Raw genomic sequence first — 15836 nt, 5'->3', positions numbered from 1 at the left:
GATGCCAGATATACACCCACGCTTTCTAAATTCACTTGTGCATTCACACTCACACACAGCCCATCCATCACATTCAGATGCATGTGGGCGGCTGGTGATATGATGACTCGCGCAAAATATTTCTGTGCTTGAGAGACTGAGTCAAGCAAAATAACATACTGTTGAAACTTACATTTGCGATCGACAGAGCCGAGTACATTCTGCATCATCACAAAAATGAATAACATGTTCTCATAACCTCCGGTAACTCATGAACTTCTTGTATGGTTTAGTTGGATTGAGTGTGGATTTAACAAATTACCTCAGTCTAATCAATGCAAAAGTGCAAAGCTGTATTTCAGGAAAAACTGAATATGCTGATGGAAAGAAGAAAAACTATGCTCAACACTGTTTTACAGACATTTCAGTAAACTGCAATAATAAATAGGTGAATCTCATATAAAACCCTGATATAATGTGAGTTTCAACAATATCACAAGAAAGGGAAAAAATGCAGAAGATAATGCAGCCTATTTATATATTTTTTTAATATAATTATATAAATATATATTTAAAAAATTAATATAAATTCTTATTTCTTTCATTTGATTTTGAGGTGAAATATGGCCCTGACAGCATGATCTTGACCAGTTTTGTGAGAGTCACCAGTTCAGAGAAACTTTCTCACCCATTGCTCTCCATCTCTCAGTTGTTGTCCTGTGTTAGTATAAGAGTGAGAGTCCTGCCCCCTTGAGTTTTCAGAGATGCACCTCAGGACACTGATACCTGAAACCCACCTGGCTGCTCTTAATATTTTATGCTGTTCAGCTGAGTACAGCACACGCTCCATCTGTCCTCGGGACAAACACTCAGATTAAATCACCTTCAGCAGAAGGGGAGCGCGGGCGGCTCTCGTGCCCTTGTTTTTGTTTTGATTGATTTGGTTGTAATTTCGGTAAAAAATCTTCCTCACCGCCTCTCCTCTGTTCGGCTTGTTGGGAACCTAATTCTACCACAAAACATGTTGCTAAGCAACCAATAGCAGGGCACTAAGTCTAAACTGAATGAACAGGTTTATCAGGGATAAATAAAGCTTTTACATATGATTAAAGTCACTGAAGCAGAAGTGAGGATTCACCCCAGAATAATCTACTGATTAAATGTTTTTATAATGTAGATAATCACTGTAACTCTACTCTCTTTTAATGTTTATGAAAAAACTCAAATAAACCATGGCAAATGGAAATACTAGCCATTTTTCTACCAGGATGTAGTACTTTACAGAACCATTTAAATAAAAAAAATATTTATCAAAAATGTTTACATCACGGTTCTGTATGGTTTCAGTACAGCAAGGGAAAAAACTAATAAAAAAAAAATAAAATAAAAAATAAATAAATATATATATATATATATATATATATATACATATATGCATATACATATATACATTAAACAGTGGTTTACTGAACAAACTGCTTTTTCTTTAATAATAAATAATAATATATTCAATTAGAATTAAAATTTTCTAGGGATACAACTCTACCTCAGCTTCTGCTCTAAACTAAAGGGAGCCCTTTTATGTTACTAAAGGTTACAATTAGGTTATTTTTAAACATAATCAACACTTAACTTACCATAGGACGTTTCAGCCTTTTTCTGTCAATTAATGACCTTGCTATTCAAAGCTAACCTGTCATTAGCGGTAAGAAAGACACATTTGCATAATTTTCCACATTTGCATAATTTTCCATGATTATGATTTTAATTTAAAAATATAATTTAGGGGTGTCACACCAAAGGACAACAAAACGTAACAAAATTATCCATCTTCTCATGTCATGGGCTTGACAGGGGGCTTCAGTAACACGACCATGAATGAGGTCCTTCAACTAATTAAAGTTTTCTCTGGAATTGGCCGATTTAAAATCAGGATATGGTGTCACACCAGGGGACATAGTTTTCAGAGACAAAATGTATCAAGTTCCTACGCTTTCAGAAATATATGGGTGAAAAAAAAAAGATTGCCATTTACTAAAATAGACACAATAACATTTTTGTCATTTTCATTTATAAAAGTTGTAATTTATTGAACCATGCTTGGGACAGTCACACCATAGGACTTAGCTCAAAATTAAAAAAAAAAATCTAATAACACTGCAGCTTTTATAACAACAGGTCCACATATGACAAAGAAATGTTTAACCATTTACTGCATTTTAAATAATGACAATATTAATTATATTCATTTTTATCTTGTGGGACAGTGAAAATGCTATGTAACGTCAACAACCCACATATATTAAATAATAAAGACATCACTAACAGTTAAAGTAAAATATAATGAGTATATAGTCTAATATTTCATGAAAAGCTCTTCTCTGTACTTTATTTATCTAGCAAATAATGAGCTTTAGACACTGATGACTTGCCTGAGGTAAATGAAATGCTACATGACATTTTCTTTACAAGCTGGTTTATTGATGTCTTTCCACAGTTGAAACATTGATTGAGCAATTACACGAGGCATGAGATGCTCATTCATGTTTATTTCACATTAAAACTAGTAGTAAAGAGGAATGATCATGCTTCGCACTGCCTTTTGAACCGAGGCTTCTATACAGCAATCAAAGAGTGTCAAAACGGCATTTATTGTTTGAATTTCCTGAAAAAAAGAACATAATTTTTAAGATTAGACTTTGTTTCTTATCAAAAGTTACAATATACAACCCGAATTCTGGAAATGTTGGGACGTTTTTTAAATTTAAATAATTAGAAAGAATTTCAAATCACATGAGCCAATATTTTATTCACAATAGAACAAAGATAACATAACAAATGTTTAAACTGAGAAATTTTACAATTTTATGCACAAAATGAGCTCATTTCAAATTTAATGCCTGCTACAGGTCTCAAAATAGTTGGGACGGGGCATGTTTACCATGGTGTAGCATCTCCTCTTCTTTTCAAAAGGGTTTGAAGACGTCTGGGCATTGAAGTTATGAGTCTCTGGAGTTTTGTTGTTGGAATTTGGTCCCATTCTTGCCTGATATAGGTTTCCAGCTGCTGAAGAGTTCGTGGTCATCTTTGACGTATTTTTCATTTAATGCGCCAAATGTTCTCTATAGGTGAAAGATCTGGACTGCAGGCAGACCAATTCAGCACCCGGACTCTTCTACTACGAAGCCATGCTGTTGTAATAGCTGCAGCATGTGGTTTTGCATTGTCCTGCTGAAATACTGGAGTTAAAGTCTGGAGGGGAGCATATGTTGCTCTAAAACCTTTATATACCTTTAGCATTCATAGTGCCTTCCAAAACATGCAAGCTGCCCATACCGTATGCATTATGCACCCCCATACCATCAGAGATGCTGGATTTTGAACTGAACGCTGATAACACGCTGGAAGGTCACGGCGGAGGACACGGAGTCCGTGATTTCCAATAAGAATGTCAAATTTGGACTCGTCTGACCATAGAACACTTTTCCACTTTGAAACAGTCCATTTTAAATGAGCCTTGGCCCACAGGACATGACGGCACTTCTCTTGTTGGGATGTTCACATGTGGCTTCCTTTTTGCGTGATAGAGCTTTACTTGGCATCTGCAGATGGCACGGCGGATTGTGTTTACCGACAGTGGTTTCTGGAAGTATTCCTGGGCCCATTTAGTAATGTCAATGACAGAATCATGCCGATGAGTGATGCAGTGTCATCTGAGGGTCAGAAGACGTTAAATTTCTCCGTTTAAACATTTGATAAGTTCTCTAAGTTCTATTGTGAATAAAATATTGGCTCATGTGATTTGAAAGTCTTTTAGTTTTCATTTTATTCAAATTTAAAAAACGTCCCAACATTTCCAGAATTCAGGTTGTATACAACTGTGAGTTTCAAATTAAATTCCACTCATGCAGTGGTTAAAACAATGCTATATTTGTTCGGTACACATGCGTACTACCGAAAATATTTTATTTGTCTATAAACTCATAAGAATCATTGAATAAAAATGTGTGTGTGTGTGTGTGTGCGCGTTGGAGTAATAAATGCAACATATACAATTTAAAAGTTGTTGCCATTACCATGATAATACTATGTTTATGATACTGCAATGAAACTAATATCATGGTATTGTCTGAAGTACATTGGAGTACCACCATGGTATTAGTTTCATTGTAGTATCCAAAAAACATGGTATTACTATTGTAACGTGTCCAGTATATCCAGTTTATGAATATTGTTAAATATAATAGTCAAACCAGGTCAATAATATGTTTTGTTGTTGTAAAAAAATTTAATAGTAGCTTGTTTTAAAATCATAACCTTTGCTGTATTAAACTCTGCGCAGGTGAATGGCGTGAACATTGAAAGCATGAGACACGCTGAAGTTGTGGCCTTCATCAAGAACGGTGGGAATGAGACTCGTTTACTAGTGGTGGATCCGGATACAGATGAGCATTTCAAAAAGATGGGCATCTCTCCCACCAGCATCCATGTCAAAGGTAAAGTGAAAGACTTTACTGAGGAGAGTTCACCCAAAAATCACAAAATCAAGAATATATTTATAGAATATATTGATCTATGCGAGTATACTGTATGTATGTGGATAAAGTCGGACATATCCAATATCCAATTTTGATTAACATATTATTTAGTCAGAACACATCTACTTTTGAATGATCATCAATAACGAAAGATGATTTTGAGCCCAGATGAGTTAATTTTTGCAGTTTCAGTTTGTTTGTGCAGCCTTGGTTTCTTCTTCCTGGGATTTGAGGGGGAGTTTGACGTTTTTCCGTGCTAATGGTGCTTTTGAGGTTTCGAGACAGACAGATGTACGGTTTCCTCCCAAGGCTCTATATAGTGGTGTGAAACTCTGAACAAAGCCTCCAAACCCTGGGCTGTAGGTCATGCTGGTACAGTAAATCCATGTTCTCTGAGTCTCGTCCACGTCTGTTTTCAATGGTCCAGCAGCTCCTGACATGTGGCTCAGATTAGAGTTAAATTGGGGTAAACACCTTAAACAGGCTATTGACATCTCTTAGATAATTGCTACTTGGCAGGATCCTGATTTGGCCTACTGGAAGGTCATTCCAGCCCAGTCCACTTGGTTTCTATTCATTTTCTTGCTTTTCATTCTGGATGAGTAAATCTTCTGCGTCAGGTCTGTGAACATCAGGTGACCCAGTTTAGGCTGATCAGGCCACAGATGCGTGCTGCTTTTATCCCACGGCTCAGCTTTCTTTCTCAAGAGCGCGCTCAAGGTTTCCAGCTGTAGCACATCTCTCTATGAATTTACAGGGTCATCATGTACATTATATTGATAAACCTACAATGGATTATTTTTCCATTCAACATCAGCCAAGAGCGATCTGAGCATTTGTTTTTCTTATTAAAACAGATTTTGACGAGTCCATAACTAACGGCTCCAACAGCCCACATGTGAATGGGACGTCCTCACGATCCACATACTCAGACGGCAGCAGTCAGGACACCAACACACAGGTGAACAAAAGAACACAAATTCATCTGAAATTAATATATTTCTGTTTTATACTTATTGCAGATTCATGCATTAAGTTGTTTAAGGGTCAGGTAATAAAAAAAGCTTTATTATATAAAAGATAATAACTGCACAATACATTTCTATCTTATATTAATGGCAGATTCATGTATTAAGTCAAAAAATTATTTCAATTATTTAAAACATTTTAAGGGTCAGGTAATTTAAAAAAAGCTTTTTTATATAAAAGATAATAACTACACAATGCACAGCGAGATTTATTATTTTTGAAGGCATTCATTTAACTGCTTTAAAACATCTATAGATATTAATTTATTCTAGAAATTAAAAGATACGAAAGTCTTATGCATGTTATGATAGAAACAGAAGGGCACAGACATACATTATACATTATTCAAGTCAAAATGTATTTAGTAATTTTATAAATGTAATTTTTATTTCTATTTTAAATTTAATTAATTAATAAATTATTTCAATTATTTTTTAAATACATTTCATCAATTTAAATTTAAATCAACATGATGTTAAGATGACAAAACACATTTTAAGGGTCAGATCATTTAAAAAAAGCTCCTTAACAACTTAACATTTTCACTTACAGTATCTCAGTGTGTGTGTGTGTGTGTGTGTGTGTGCGCGCGTGCGTGCGTTTTTGTGTCAAATCAGGACATAGATTTGTATAATGACAAGGGTATGACAGGCATTACAAGGAGAAGGTGACTTTTCAGGACATTACCCCATGTCCCCACCTTTCAAAACGCTTATAAATCACACAGAATGGAGTGTACTGAAAATCTGAAATAGCACAAAGTTTCCTGTAAGGGGTAGGGTTAGGTGTAGGGTTGGTGTAAGAAAATAGCACATACAGTTTGTACAGTATAAAAACCATTACGCCTATGGGATGTCCCCACTTTTCACAAAAACGAGCGTGTGTGTGTATATATATATATACACATACACACATAGTATACAGTGTGTAAAAAAAAAAAAAATATATATATATATATATATATATAGAGAGAGAGAGAGAGAGAGAGAGAGGGCATTTGTTAATTGCTTATTTTCTTTGAAAATCTATAAATATAAAATTTTAAAAAACATTACATATATGCATGACACAAACACACACACTCTGTCACGATCTGTGTGGGGAGGAACGAGGAGACGAGAAGTACACGAAACAATCTTTAATGAAGTCCATAAACAGGGTACATCCAACACTGGGAAACACACGAACTGAGCAAGTAGACCCGACAAACATAAACTGAATGGACTGGGGCTTAAGAACACATGACAATCACGGGAAACACACCTGGAATTAAATCAACACAATCAACGGGAGACAGAAACTGGGTCACGGAGCATATGGGGAGCAAAAACACAACACAGACAGGTCCATAATCCTGACACACACCACTGCTTTTTTTTTTTTCCTGTTTAATTACCAGCATATTAGAATTATTTCTGAGGATCATGTGACATTGAAGACTGGAGTAATGATGCTGAAAATTCAGCTTTGCATCACAGGAATAAATTACATTATAAATTATATTTAAAAAGAAACCAGGTATTTTAAGTTGTAATAACATTTCATTATATTTCTGTTTTTACTTTTGATCAAATAGATGTAGCCTTGGTGAGAATAAGAGACTTTGTAATTATTCCAAACACACACACATACAGTCATGGCCAAAAATATCGGCACCTTTGCAATTCTGTCAGAAAATGCAACCCTTCTCTCAGAAAATTGTTTATTTTTTTTGTTTGCATTGGAACAACACAAAAAAAACTGAGAAGAAAAGTCAAATCTGATACAATTTCACACAGAACCCAAAAAATGCACTGGACAAAATTATTGGCACCCTTAACTTAAAGGGATAGTTCACCCAAAAATGAAATGTCATCGTTTACTCACCCTCAAGTAATTCCAAACCTGTATGAATTTCTTTGTTCTGCCGAACACAAAGGAAGATATTTTTAAGCAAGTTTGTAACCAGGCTGTTTTGGGGCACCATTGACTTCCATAGTAGGAAAAAAAAATACCATGGAAGTCAATGGTGCCCCAGAACTGCTCTGTTTCCCACATTCTTCAGAATATTTTCCTTTGTGTTCAGCAGAACAAAGACATTCATTCAGGTTTGGAACTACTTCAGGGTGAGTAAATGACAGAATTTTCATTTTTGGGTGAACTATCCCTTTAATATTTGGTAGCACCCCCTTTAGAAAAAATTTCTGTAACCATGAATGAGTTTCTTACACCTCTCTACTGGAATCTTGGACCACTCTTCTTTTGCAAACTGCTCCAGGTCTTTCAGATTTGAAGGATGCCTTCTCCCAACTGCTGTTTTGAGATCTCTCCACAGGTGTTCTGTGGGATTCAGATCTGGACTCATTGCTGGCCATTTCAGATCTCTCCAGCGCTTTGTTTGTAACCATTTCTGAGTGCTTTTTGAAGTGTGTTTCGGGTCATTGTCCTGCTGGAAGACCCATAACCTCTGGTGGAGACGCAGTTTTCTGACTCTGGCCACTACGTTGCGCTCCAAAATTCTTTGGTAATCATCAGATTTCATGATACCGTTCACACAGTCCAGACATCCAGTGCCAGAAGCAGTAAAGCAGCCCCAAAACATCTTTGAACCTCCACCATGTTTGACTGCAGGGACTGTGTTCTTTCCTTTGAAGGCCTCATTTATTTTTCTGTAAACAGTGCCATGATGTCCTTTACCAAAAAGCTCTACTTTTGTCTCATCTGTCCACAGTACGCTCTCCCAGAAGGATTGTGGTTTTGTCACATAGGTTTTGGCAAACTCCAGTCTTGCTTTTTTATGCCTTTGTGTCAGCAGTGGTGTCCTCCTGGGTCTGCTACCATAGTGTCTCTTTTCATTCAGATGGTGACGGATAGTGCGAGCGGACACTGTTGTACCCTGTGTCTGCAGATCAGCTTGAATTTGTTTGGAAGTTAATCGGGGTTCTTTATCCACCATTCGAACAATCCTTCGTTGTAATTTTTCATTAATTTTGCTCTTCCGTCCACGTCCAGGGAGGTTAGCTACAGTGCCATGGGCTGTAAACCTCTTGATGATATTGCACACAGTGGACACAGGAACATTAAGATCTCTGGAGATGGAGATCGTCCATGTTTTTCCACAATTTTTTCTCTCAAATCCACAGACAACTCTTTAAACTTCTTTCTTTTCTCCATGCTCAGTGTGACACAACACAAAGGCTGAGTCATCTTTTCTCCATTTTAACTGGTTGCAAGTGTGATTACTATATTGCCCACACCTGTTACTTGCCACATGTGTGTCTAAATACAAATTACAGGAGCATCACATGCTTGAAAAGCAATTATTTCTTACAATTTTGACAAGGGGCCAATAATTTTGTCCGGTCCATTTTTGAGTTTTGTGTGAAATTTTATCAAGTTTGACTTTTCTTCTGTTTTTTTGTGTTGTTGCAGTGCAAACAAAAACAATAAGCACGTGAATACCAAAACATTTGCAATTGGAACAATTTTCTGACAGAAGTGTTGCATTTTCTGACAGAATTGCAAGGGTGCCGATATTTTTGGCCATGACTTATATATATAGTGCACGAAATGTATTTCATGCCAAATACTCAATATTTTATGCATACTGTAATATGGCTGTTTGAAACAATGTTATGTGTGTATTTATATTTTGCAGCTCTCAAGGGAGAGCAGCAGTCATCTTCTCGACCCGTTTGAAGAAACAGGTCTGTGTCTGAGCCCCACAGCAGCAGAGGCTAAAGAGAAAGCCCATGCCAAGCGTACCAGAAAGAGAGCGCCCCAGATGGACTGGAACAAGAAGCATGAGATTTTCAGCAATTTCTGAGCCTTCTTCCCAAAGACGCCCCCCTACATGTGTTGCATTCAGAGCCCCGGACACGTGACTGCTTTTGATGAAAAAGAGGCACCTATTTTTGTAGAAAATGAGAACTTGAAGCATAAAAAGTTGAAAAACACACCCGGAGGGGATGATGTGAGTTACGCAATATGATTTCTGTCTTATGAATGGCTAAGAAAGTCACAAATCGATGGTCTTGCTGCTTGTATAGAGGGATTTCTGCATCATTTCGTGTTCATGCTGTTCATTCAATACAGAACGCTGACAAAAACATACAAAATGGAATACAAAAGCCAAATGAGACTATTATACAGAACAGCGTATAGACTGTGCTTTTGCAGAACTCGACTAAACAAAATCATGTTATTCGATTCAGGACCAAATTAATGAATCTCCTTTTGTGTCGTACATGTTATAGCCTATGTGAATCATCGGAAGAATTCGAATTGTTCTTTTGCCAAAGACCACTGATCCACTGATGTCTTATGAGTTTCAATTGTTTTGAAGGGACATACCACTGTTGGACATCAAGGGAATTACTGAGATTTCAAAAAAGGAAGAAAAACTGGAGTGACCCAGAAATGAGAATCTGCACTTCTTCAGCACTAGAGGACGCTGTTTATCCACTCTTGGGCTTCATTATGAATAAAGCAGAACTTGTTGAACCACCAGAGGGAGCATCACAACGCATGCTGCTTTCTTACGGCTCAGTTGACTGCAAGAGAACCGAAACTTATGCATCGAACAAGTGCAAAGTTGCAAGATAGCCCACAAAGAGTCATTGCTGTATTTACAATATATTGTCTACTGGTGCATTCTGGGACGTGGATACCGACAGACAGGTGGCATGCAAGAAGTCACAATCATGCAAAGCCGAATCGGTTCAGGAAGCAAAACGAATCTAAAGTAGCCTAATAAACCTTGTAAAACAAGAAAGCGCAACGCATGCCTTATCTATAGAGGAACAGACAGTATTGATGCTGTGAGGGTCAATGAACTTTGACCTCAGACTCATCTCTGAAGAGGGGCTCTGTTGTGGCTGATTCTGGATACAAGATTCCCACCTTTATTCATTTGAATTTTAGTAACAGACAGGCATGAAAGCTTTTTACAGAGCACTATATGCATTTACAGCACACATATTGTGATATATAACATCAGCATTACTATTATTCATCTTAATAATTCATGATACGTTCCATGTTTGCAATCTAGTATTAATGTAGTCAAGTAGTTTCTGTTTTTTTCTTTTCTGTCGCTCCCTTACACCGACATTGAGCAGTAATGGGAAATCATTTCCTGTCAGAAATATTCGAATTAGTATTATTTTTTTCAATAAAGTGTGACAATCACATTCCGAATGAGACTGATGTGTTAAATGGATTCAGCAGAAAGTTCCACTGAGCAATTTCTTTTATTTGTTAAGTAGGTTGTGTTTTATATATATATATATATATATATATATATTTGTTGTAAAGCTAGGCAAATGTTTTATCAAATTTAATAAACAACAAATATATCAAATATCAAATATACTTTAGGCTGGTCACTATAAATTTGGTAATAAATGATTAAATATATTAAAACATATAGAAGTTATTAAATATTCAATATAATAAATTAAAAATTTTGAACATCACATTATCTGTCATTATTATATAATAACAATATTTATTAATATTTTATCAATTAAATGATGTATTAAATATTTACCAATATTTACTAACAATATTTTTATTTAAATTTCACTGATAAAAATTGAAGGTTTTTTGTTGTTGTTTTTTTCATTTGAAAGTAATTTGGTGGATTTTGTAAATGATGCATCTGTTAATTGGCAAAGCAGATGTGCCTATAATCACAAAATGGTAAAATATCAGTCCACATCTATCATTTTATCATTCATTTTTCAGAATATACTGTCTTCTTCCCAACAAAAATGTGTTCTGGACAGTAAATTTAGTCCCAAAACGTGGCGCTATATAAACTTATTATAAACGTCAACAGTGGTAATGTCACTAAATTAAATAGTAATTCTAATGGGTAGTTGGTAAGTTTTCATTAAAAGAAATTTACATAATTTTTATATTAAATATTTTATTATATATTTATTATTAAAAAAAAAAGAAAAAGATATGTCAGAAATTTATGGTATATTTTCCTCTGTCTAATCCGCTTTGATTTTCCCTAAGTTTTTTTTTTTTTAGATGTTTGCGAGAGCTGATTGAACTGGATTCTGGATTGAGTGCTGCTTGTCCATGGAAAGGTCCATGATGCTCTTCCGTTGCTAAGGGGTTCTGACTTTTTGTTGTGTTGCATCGCGGTTGCTAGGGTTTTGTGTTGGGTTGCTAGGTGGATCCTTACTGGCCTAAATCAAAAGAGCCCACCTCCAAGTCTCCAGAATATTCTGCTCCTTACGTATGTGTCCATCAGGGCTATGGGATTTATCATCGGCCAGGTGGAAAATGTAAGTCAGATCACTCTGAAAAAATAATAACCCACCTCATCTCAACAAGACACATGATTTGAGCAATCATTCATGTAGCACAAATACGCAGTTTAATTTCCTAACCAAAAGTATGAGCAATAGTAATAGTGATGCTTGTATAACACCACTAATAATATAATCCATAATGATTCACTCAAATCTTGCACTTTGTTGATTAGGTTACAGTCATTTCTGTTCTCATTTTTTTCCCCTTCTTATGTCCGCGTGGTTTGATCCCTGCAAAATCTGTAAAGTTTTATCAGCACATATCATACAAACCCCGCAAATAATCATTTTCATTAACACTTTTCACGCAGCTTCTAGACGTTCACTCATTGCGAGACACTAGGCGTAAGCAAACGTGTCCGACCACGACCCGATGAGCAATAAATGATATTTGAGCGGATCTTTCAGTCTTTAGATTAGAGACAGGAGTGTCTGTTTGCACTGAGGAAACCTGAGCAATATAATCATATAAGACATGCTACAATGAAAATAAAAATAACTGATCTCACAGTGGACTGCTCAGACAATCTGATAACAAACTAGACCACTGGAATTACCCCATTTAGCCTTCAGAAAGTGAGTTTTTGAACAATAATCCTTCGGTTGCTCTTTGTAAATGAACATGCAATGAAAAGACGATCAGTGCATGTGCCTGACAGGGTTTGTGTATCTTTTGCTGAACATAATAAATAGCTCATAATAATCTCTGAAAGCACTTTAAACTGGGGACCTGTGGCGAGAACCATAAAAATGCAGTTTACTGTCATGCTTGTCTAGCAGTGTAATGCATCACAGGAACATGTTTAACTCTCTGAACAGCATAAATCTTTATAAGAAACCTTCAAAATGTGATTGGAAGCATGCACTACATATACAGTAAATCCAAAGTGTATTCAGTGTAAAAATGTTTGATGTTGCGTTAGATCTGTATCTATGCTCAAATGCACTGTCTTTAATAACTTCAAATTTCTTTGTCATTGTTGGTGGTTTGTTATGAAGTCCTCAGGTTTACACACGTAACCACAGGTCTAGTTCGTCATCATCACATACACTTTACAATCACAAATTGTTCATAATACTTGTGTATACACGATACAAATACATGTCCATTTAAATGTATTATTCACATAATTGTTTACCTATTATTTTAGTGCTTTAACTGTTTTGCTTGTAAAGTTTCTTTTACAATTAAATGAATTAAAATAATATAATTGAATATAATTATAAATATCTAAAATATATATTTAAGAAATATTAAATTAAAATAGAAGAATTTTAATTATAATTAAAATATAATAAATATTTAAATGAAACAATTAAAATAATTTCTTTGACATTTTAAAATTAGCATGTTTTTAATAAAAATTATTTTAATATTCTTTTATAAATGAATGCAATAATAATTAAGTGTTTATACTTTCTGGAGCCACTGCACCCTTAATTACACACTTTCTAAAATTAGTATATAATAATCCATATAATTAGTTTTGAAGGTTTACAAATACACCAGGGAGTACATTAAAGATAAACAAAGAAATAGTAAAACTAACAGATAGAATTAAATATTATAATTAAATGTGACCCTGGACCCTGTCATTTTTTTTTTCTTTAATTGAGATTTATACATCATCATTGATTATGATCGGACAATATTTGGCCGAGATACAACTATTTGAAAATCTGGAATCTGAGGGTGCAAAAAAATCAAAATATTGAGAAAATCATCTTTAAAGCTGTCCAGATGAATTTCTTAGCAATTACTAATGAAGTTTTTATATATTTATGGTAATAAATTTACAAAATATCTTCATGGAACATGATCTTTACTTAATATCCTAATGATTTTTTGCATAAAAGAAAAATCTATAATTTTGACCCAAACAATATATGTTTGGCTATTGCTACAAATATAACGTTACCTGTGCAACTAATGACTTGGTTTAGTGTTCCAGGGTCACCAATAGGCTACAATATTAACATTTTGCAGCTTTCTTATTTATTTATTTATTTTTTACTCTTTTAGATGTTGTTGAACTTCTGAATTTAAAATTTAAAAAAATAAAGGCTTATTTCCCTGAGAATTTAGTTATATAGGCCTACTAAATTTAACTATCACAAGTAGCGGATTAATTAAATAGGTTAATATTCCTTTTGAAAAGACACAAGTGAAGAAACCGAATAAAACCTTTGAAAACACAGCTGAAAGCTGAGCATGACCTTTAAATAAATGAACAGAAATCTAGCCAAAAATAAATTGCCGACACGCGAATGGCAGAATACATACTAGCGTTAGTAGTCTTCATATATTTGTGCGGTTGTAATCTTAAATTTAGCGTTCAAACTATAGTTTATAGTAATAGTAATCCCACGGTATTCTTTGAAGCAATATCCGATTCCAGCGCGTTACCTTTTGTCAGTGAACTGCAGCTGCTGCCAGGATTGCCAGGTTTTTACATCAAAACCCGCACAATTGCTACTCAAAACTAGCCCGATCGCGTTTCGCAGGGAAGGGGGGAAGCCGCGGACTTGGCAACACTGGCTGCCGCCGCTAAAACCGGAGCGAGAGGGCGGCAGACTGCGTCTCCATGGCGACTCAGTGTTGTTGTTAACACGCGCGTGAGTCAGAGCAGCAGTGAGTCACAGTCAGGAGGAAATTCTCTCTGTTCTCGATTCACACAACCACACACTCTCACCGAAGCCAAATAAGGACAACAGCTCGGAGAGAGAGACGGGAAATCTGTCCTGTCAGTGGCCGGCTGCGAGTTTGTGAGTGAGGGGAGGGGAAGGGTCACACCCAGCGACTTCACACCTCAGTTTACTAGCCAAACACAGCTCGACTTAGGTGATAATATTTCACTCGATGAGTCACATCGCAAACGGTTTAGCAATTTCGCGAAGATAAAGTGGCCTTCAGCTTTTGTAGTCAACCCCAGCCCTTTTTGTTGGTTTTTAGGTTATGAATGAACCGCTGTACAGTGTGCAGTGATGTTATCATGTGCTAATATACCCTGACACTGTATGATTAGCTCATAACCGTGTTTGGATTGTGGCTTGTTCGTCAACTTTTGTTTTTATAAAGATTAAGTTCAAATGTCTAGCCTACATCTAGGACAAGTTGTCACAGGCGCTATATGTGACCCTGGACCACAAAACCAGTGATAAGAGTCATTTTGTTTTCTTTGAAATTATGAGATTTATGCTCATTAATAAATAAGCTTTCCATTGATGTATGGTTTGTTTGGACAATATCTGGCTGAGATACAACTATTTGAAAATCTGGAATCTGAGGGTGCAAAAAAATCTAAATATTGAGAAAATCGCCTTTAAAGTTGTCCAAATGAAGTTCTTTGCCAATGCATATTACTAATCAAAAATAAGTTTTGATATATTTACGGTAGGAAATATACAAAATATCTTCATGGAACATGATCTTTACTTAATATCCTGATTTTTGACATAAAAGAAAAATCTATAATTTTGACCCATACAGTGTATTTTTGGCTATTGCTACAAATATACCCCAGCGACTTAAGACTGGTTTTGTGCTCCAGGGTCACATATTTCAGTAAAGGCAACAATAATATTAGCGTCCACACCGTAGGCAAAAACATTCTGTTTATTATAAGCGCGCTGCAGTTTTGTCATCTGCCACTTTTTAAATCGCTCGTCAGCTGGAAACATTCGTTTTAAATACCCCTTTACACCAAGCATAATAACTCAAGTTTTAATAATTGTTCAAATTCTATGAAAATAGTTAGGTCCATGGCACAACCATAACAGTAGCGACACAAAGCAACAATTTTGTGGGAGTCACTTTCACAACAATTTTTTTCCTGCTGATAGTAAACGATAAAAACATTGACAGCCAATCAACATCTGCTGGACTTTAAAGAGCTGGAGTGTTTAAATCGACAAAATTACAGCTGGTGCTTACAATAAACTGAACATTACAATGTATTTGGTTGTATATATTTTTAGTTTA

At 35.5% G+C, this 15836-nt stretch overlaps 1 protein-coding gene across 2 annotated transcripts in view; it reads left to right on the top strand.

Moving 5' to 3' along the window:
- Nucleotides 1–11000, top strand: part of LOC131536762 (Na(+)/H(+) exchange regulatory cofactor NHE-RF2) — a 31787-nt gene extending 20787 nt beyond the window's left edge. For both annotated transcript variants that reach the window (XM_058769871.1, XM_058769870.1), the window contains 3 exons: nt 4322–4475; nt 5375–5478; nt 9184–11000. In XM_058769871.1, the coding sequence (XP_058625854.1) occupies nt 4322–4475; nt 5375–5478; nt 9184–9351 (426 nt within the window). In that variant the 3' untranslated portion in view covers nt 9352–11000. The remainder of the gene's footprint in view (nt 1–4321; nt 4476–5374; nt 5479–9183) is intronic.
- The last annotated feature ends 4836 nt before the right edge of the window (nt 11001–15836 follow it).

The sequence above is a fragment of the Onychostoma macrolepis genome, chromosome 03, assembly GCF_012432095.1.
Source record: "Onychostoma macrolepis isolate SWU-2019 chromosome 03, ASM1243209v1, whole genome shotgun sequence".
NCBI classification, from domain to species: Eukaryota; Metazoa; Chordata; class Actinopteri; order Cypriniformes; family Cyprinidae; genus Onychostoma; species Onychostoma macrolepis.
The sequence above is the reverse complement of the archived record's forward strand: the minus strand, read 5'-3'. Positions and strand labels throughout refer to the sequence as shown.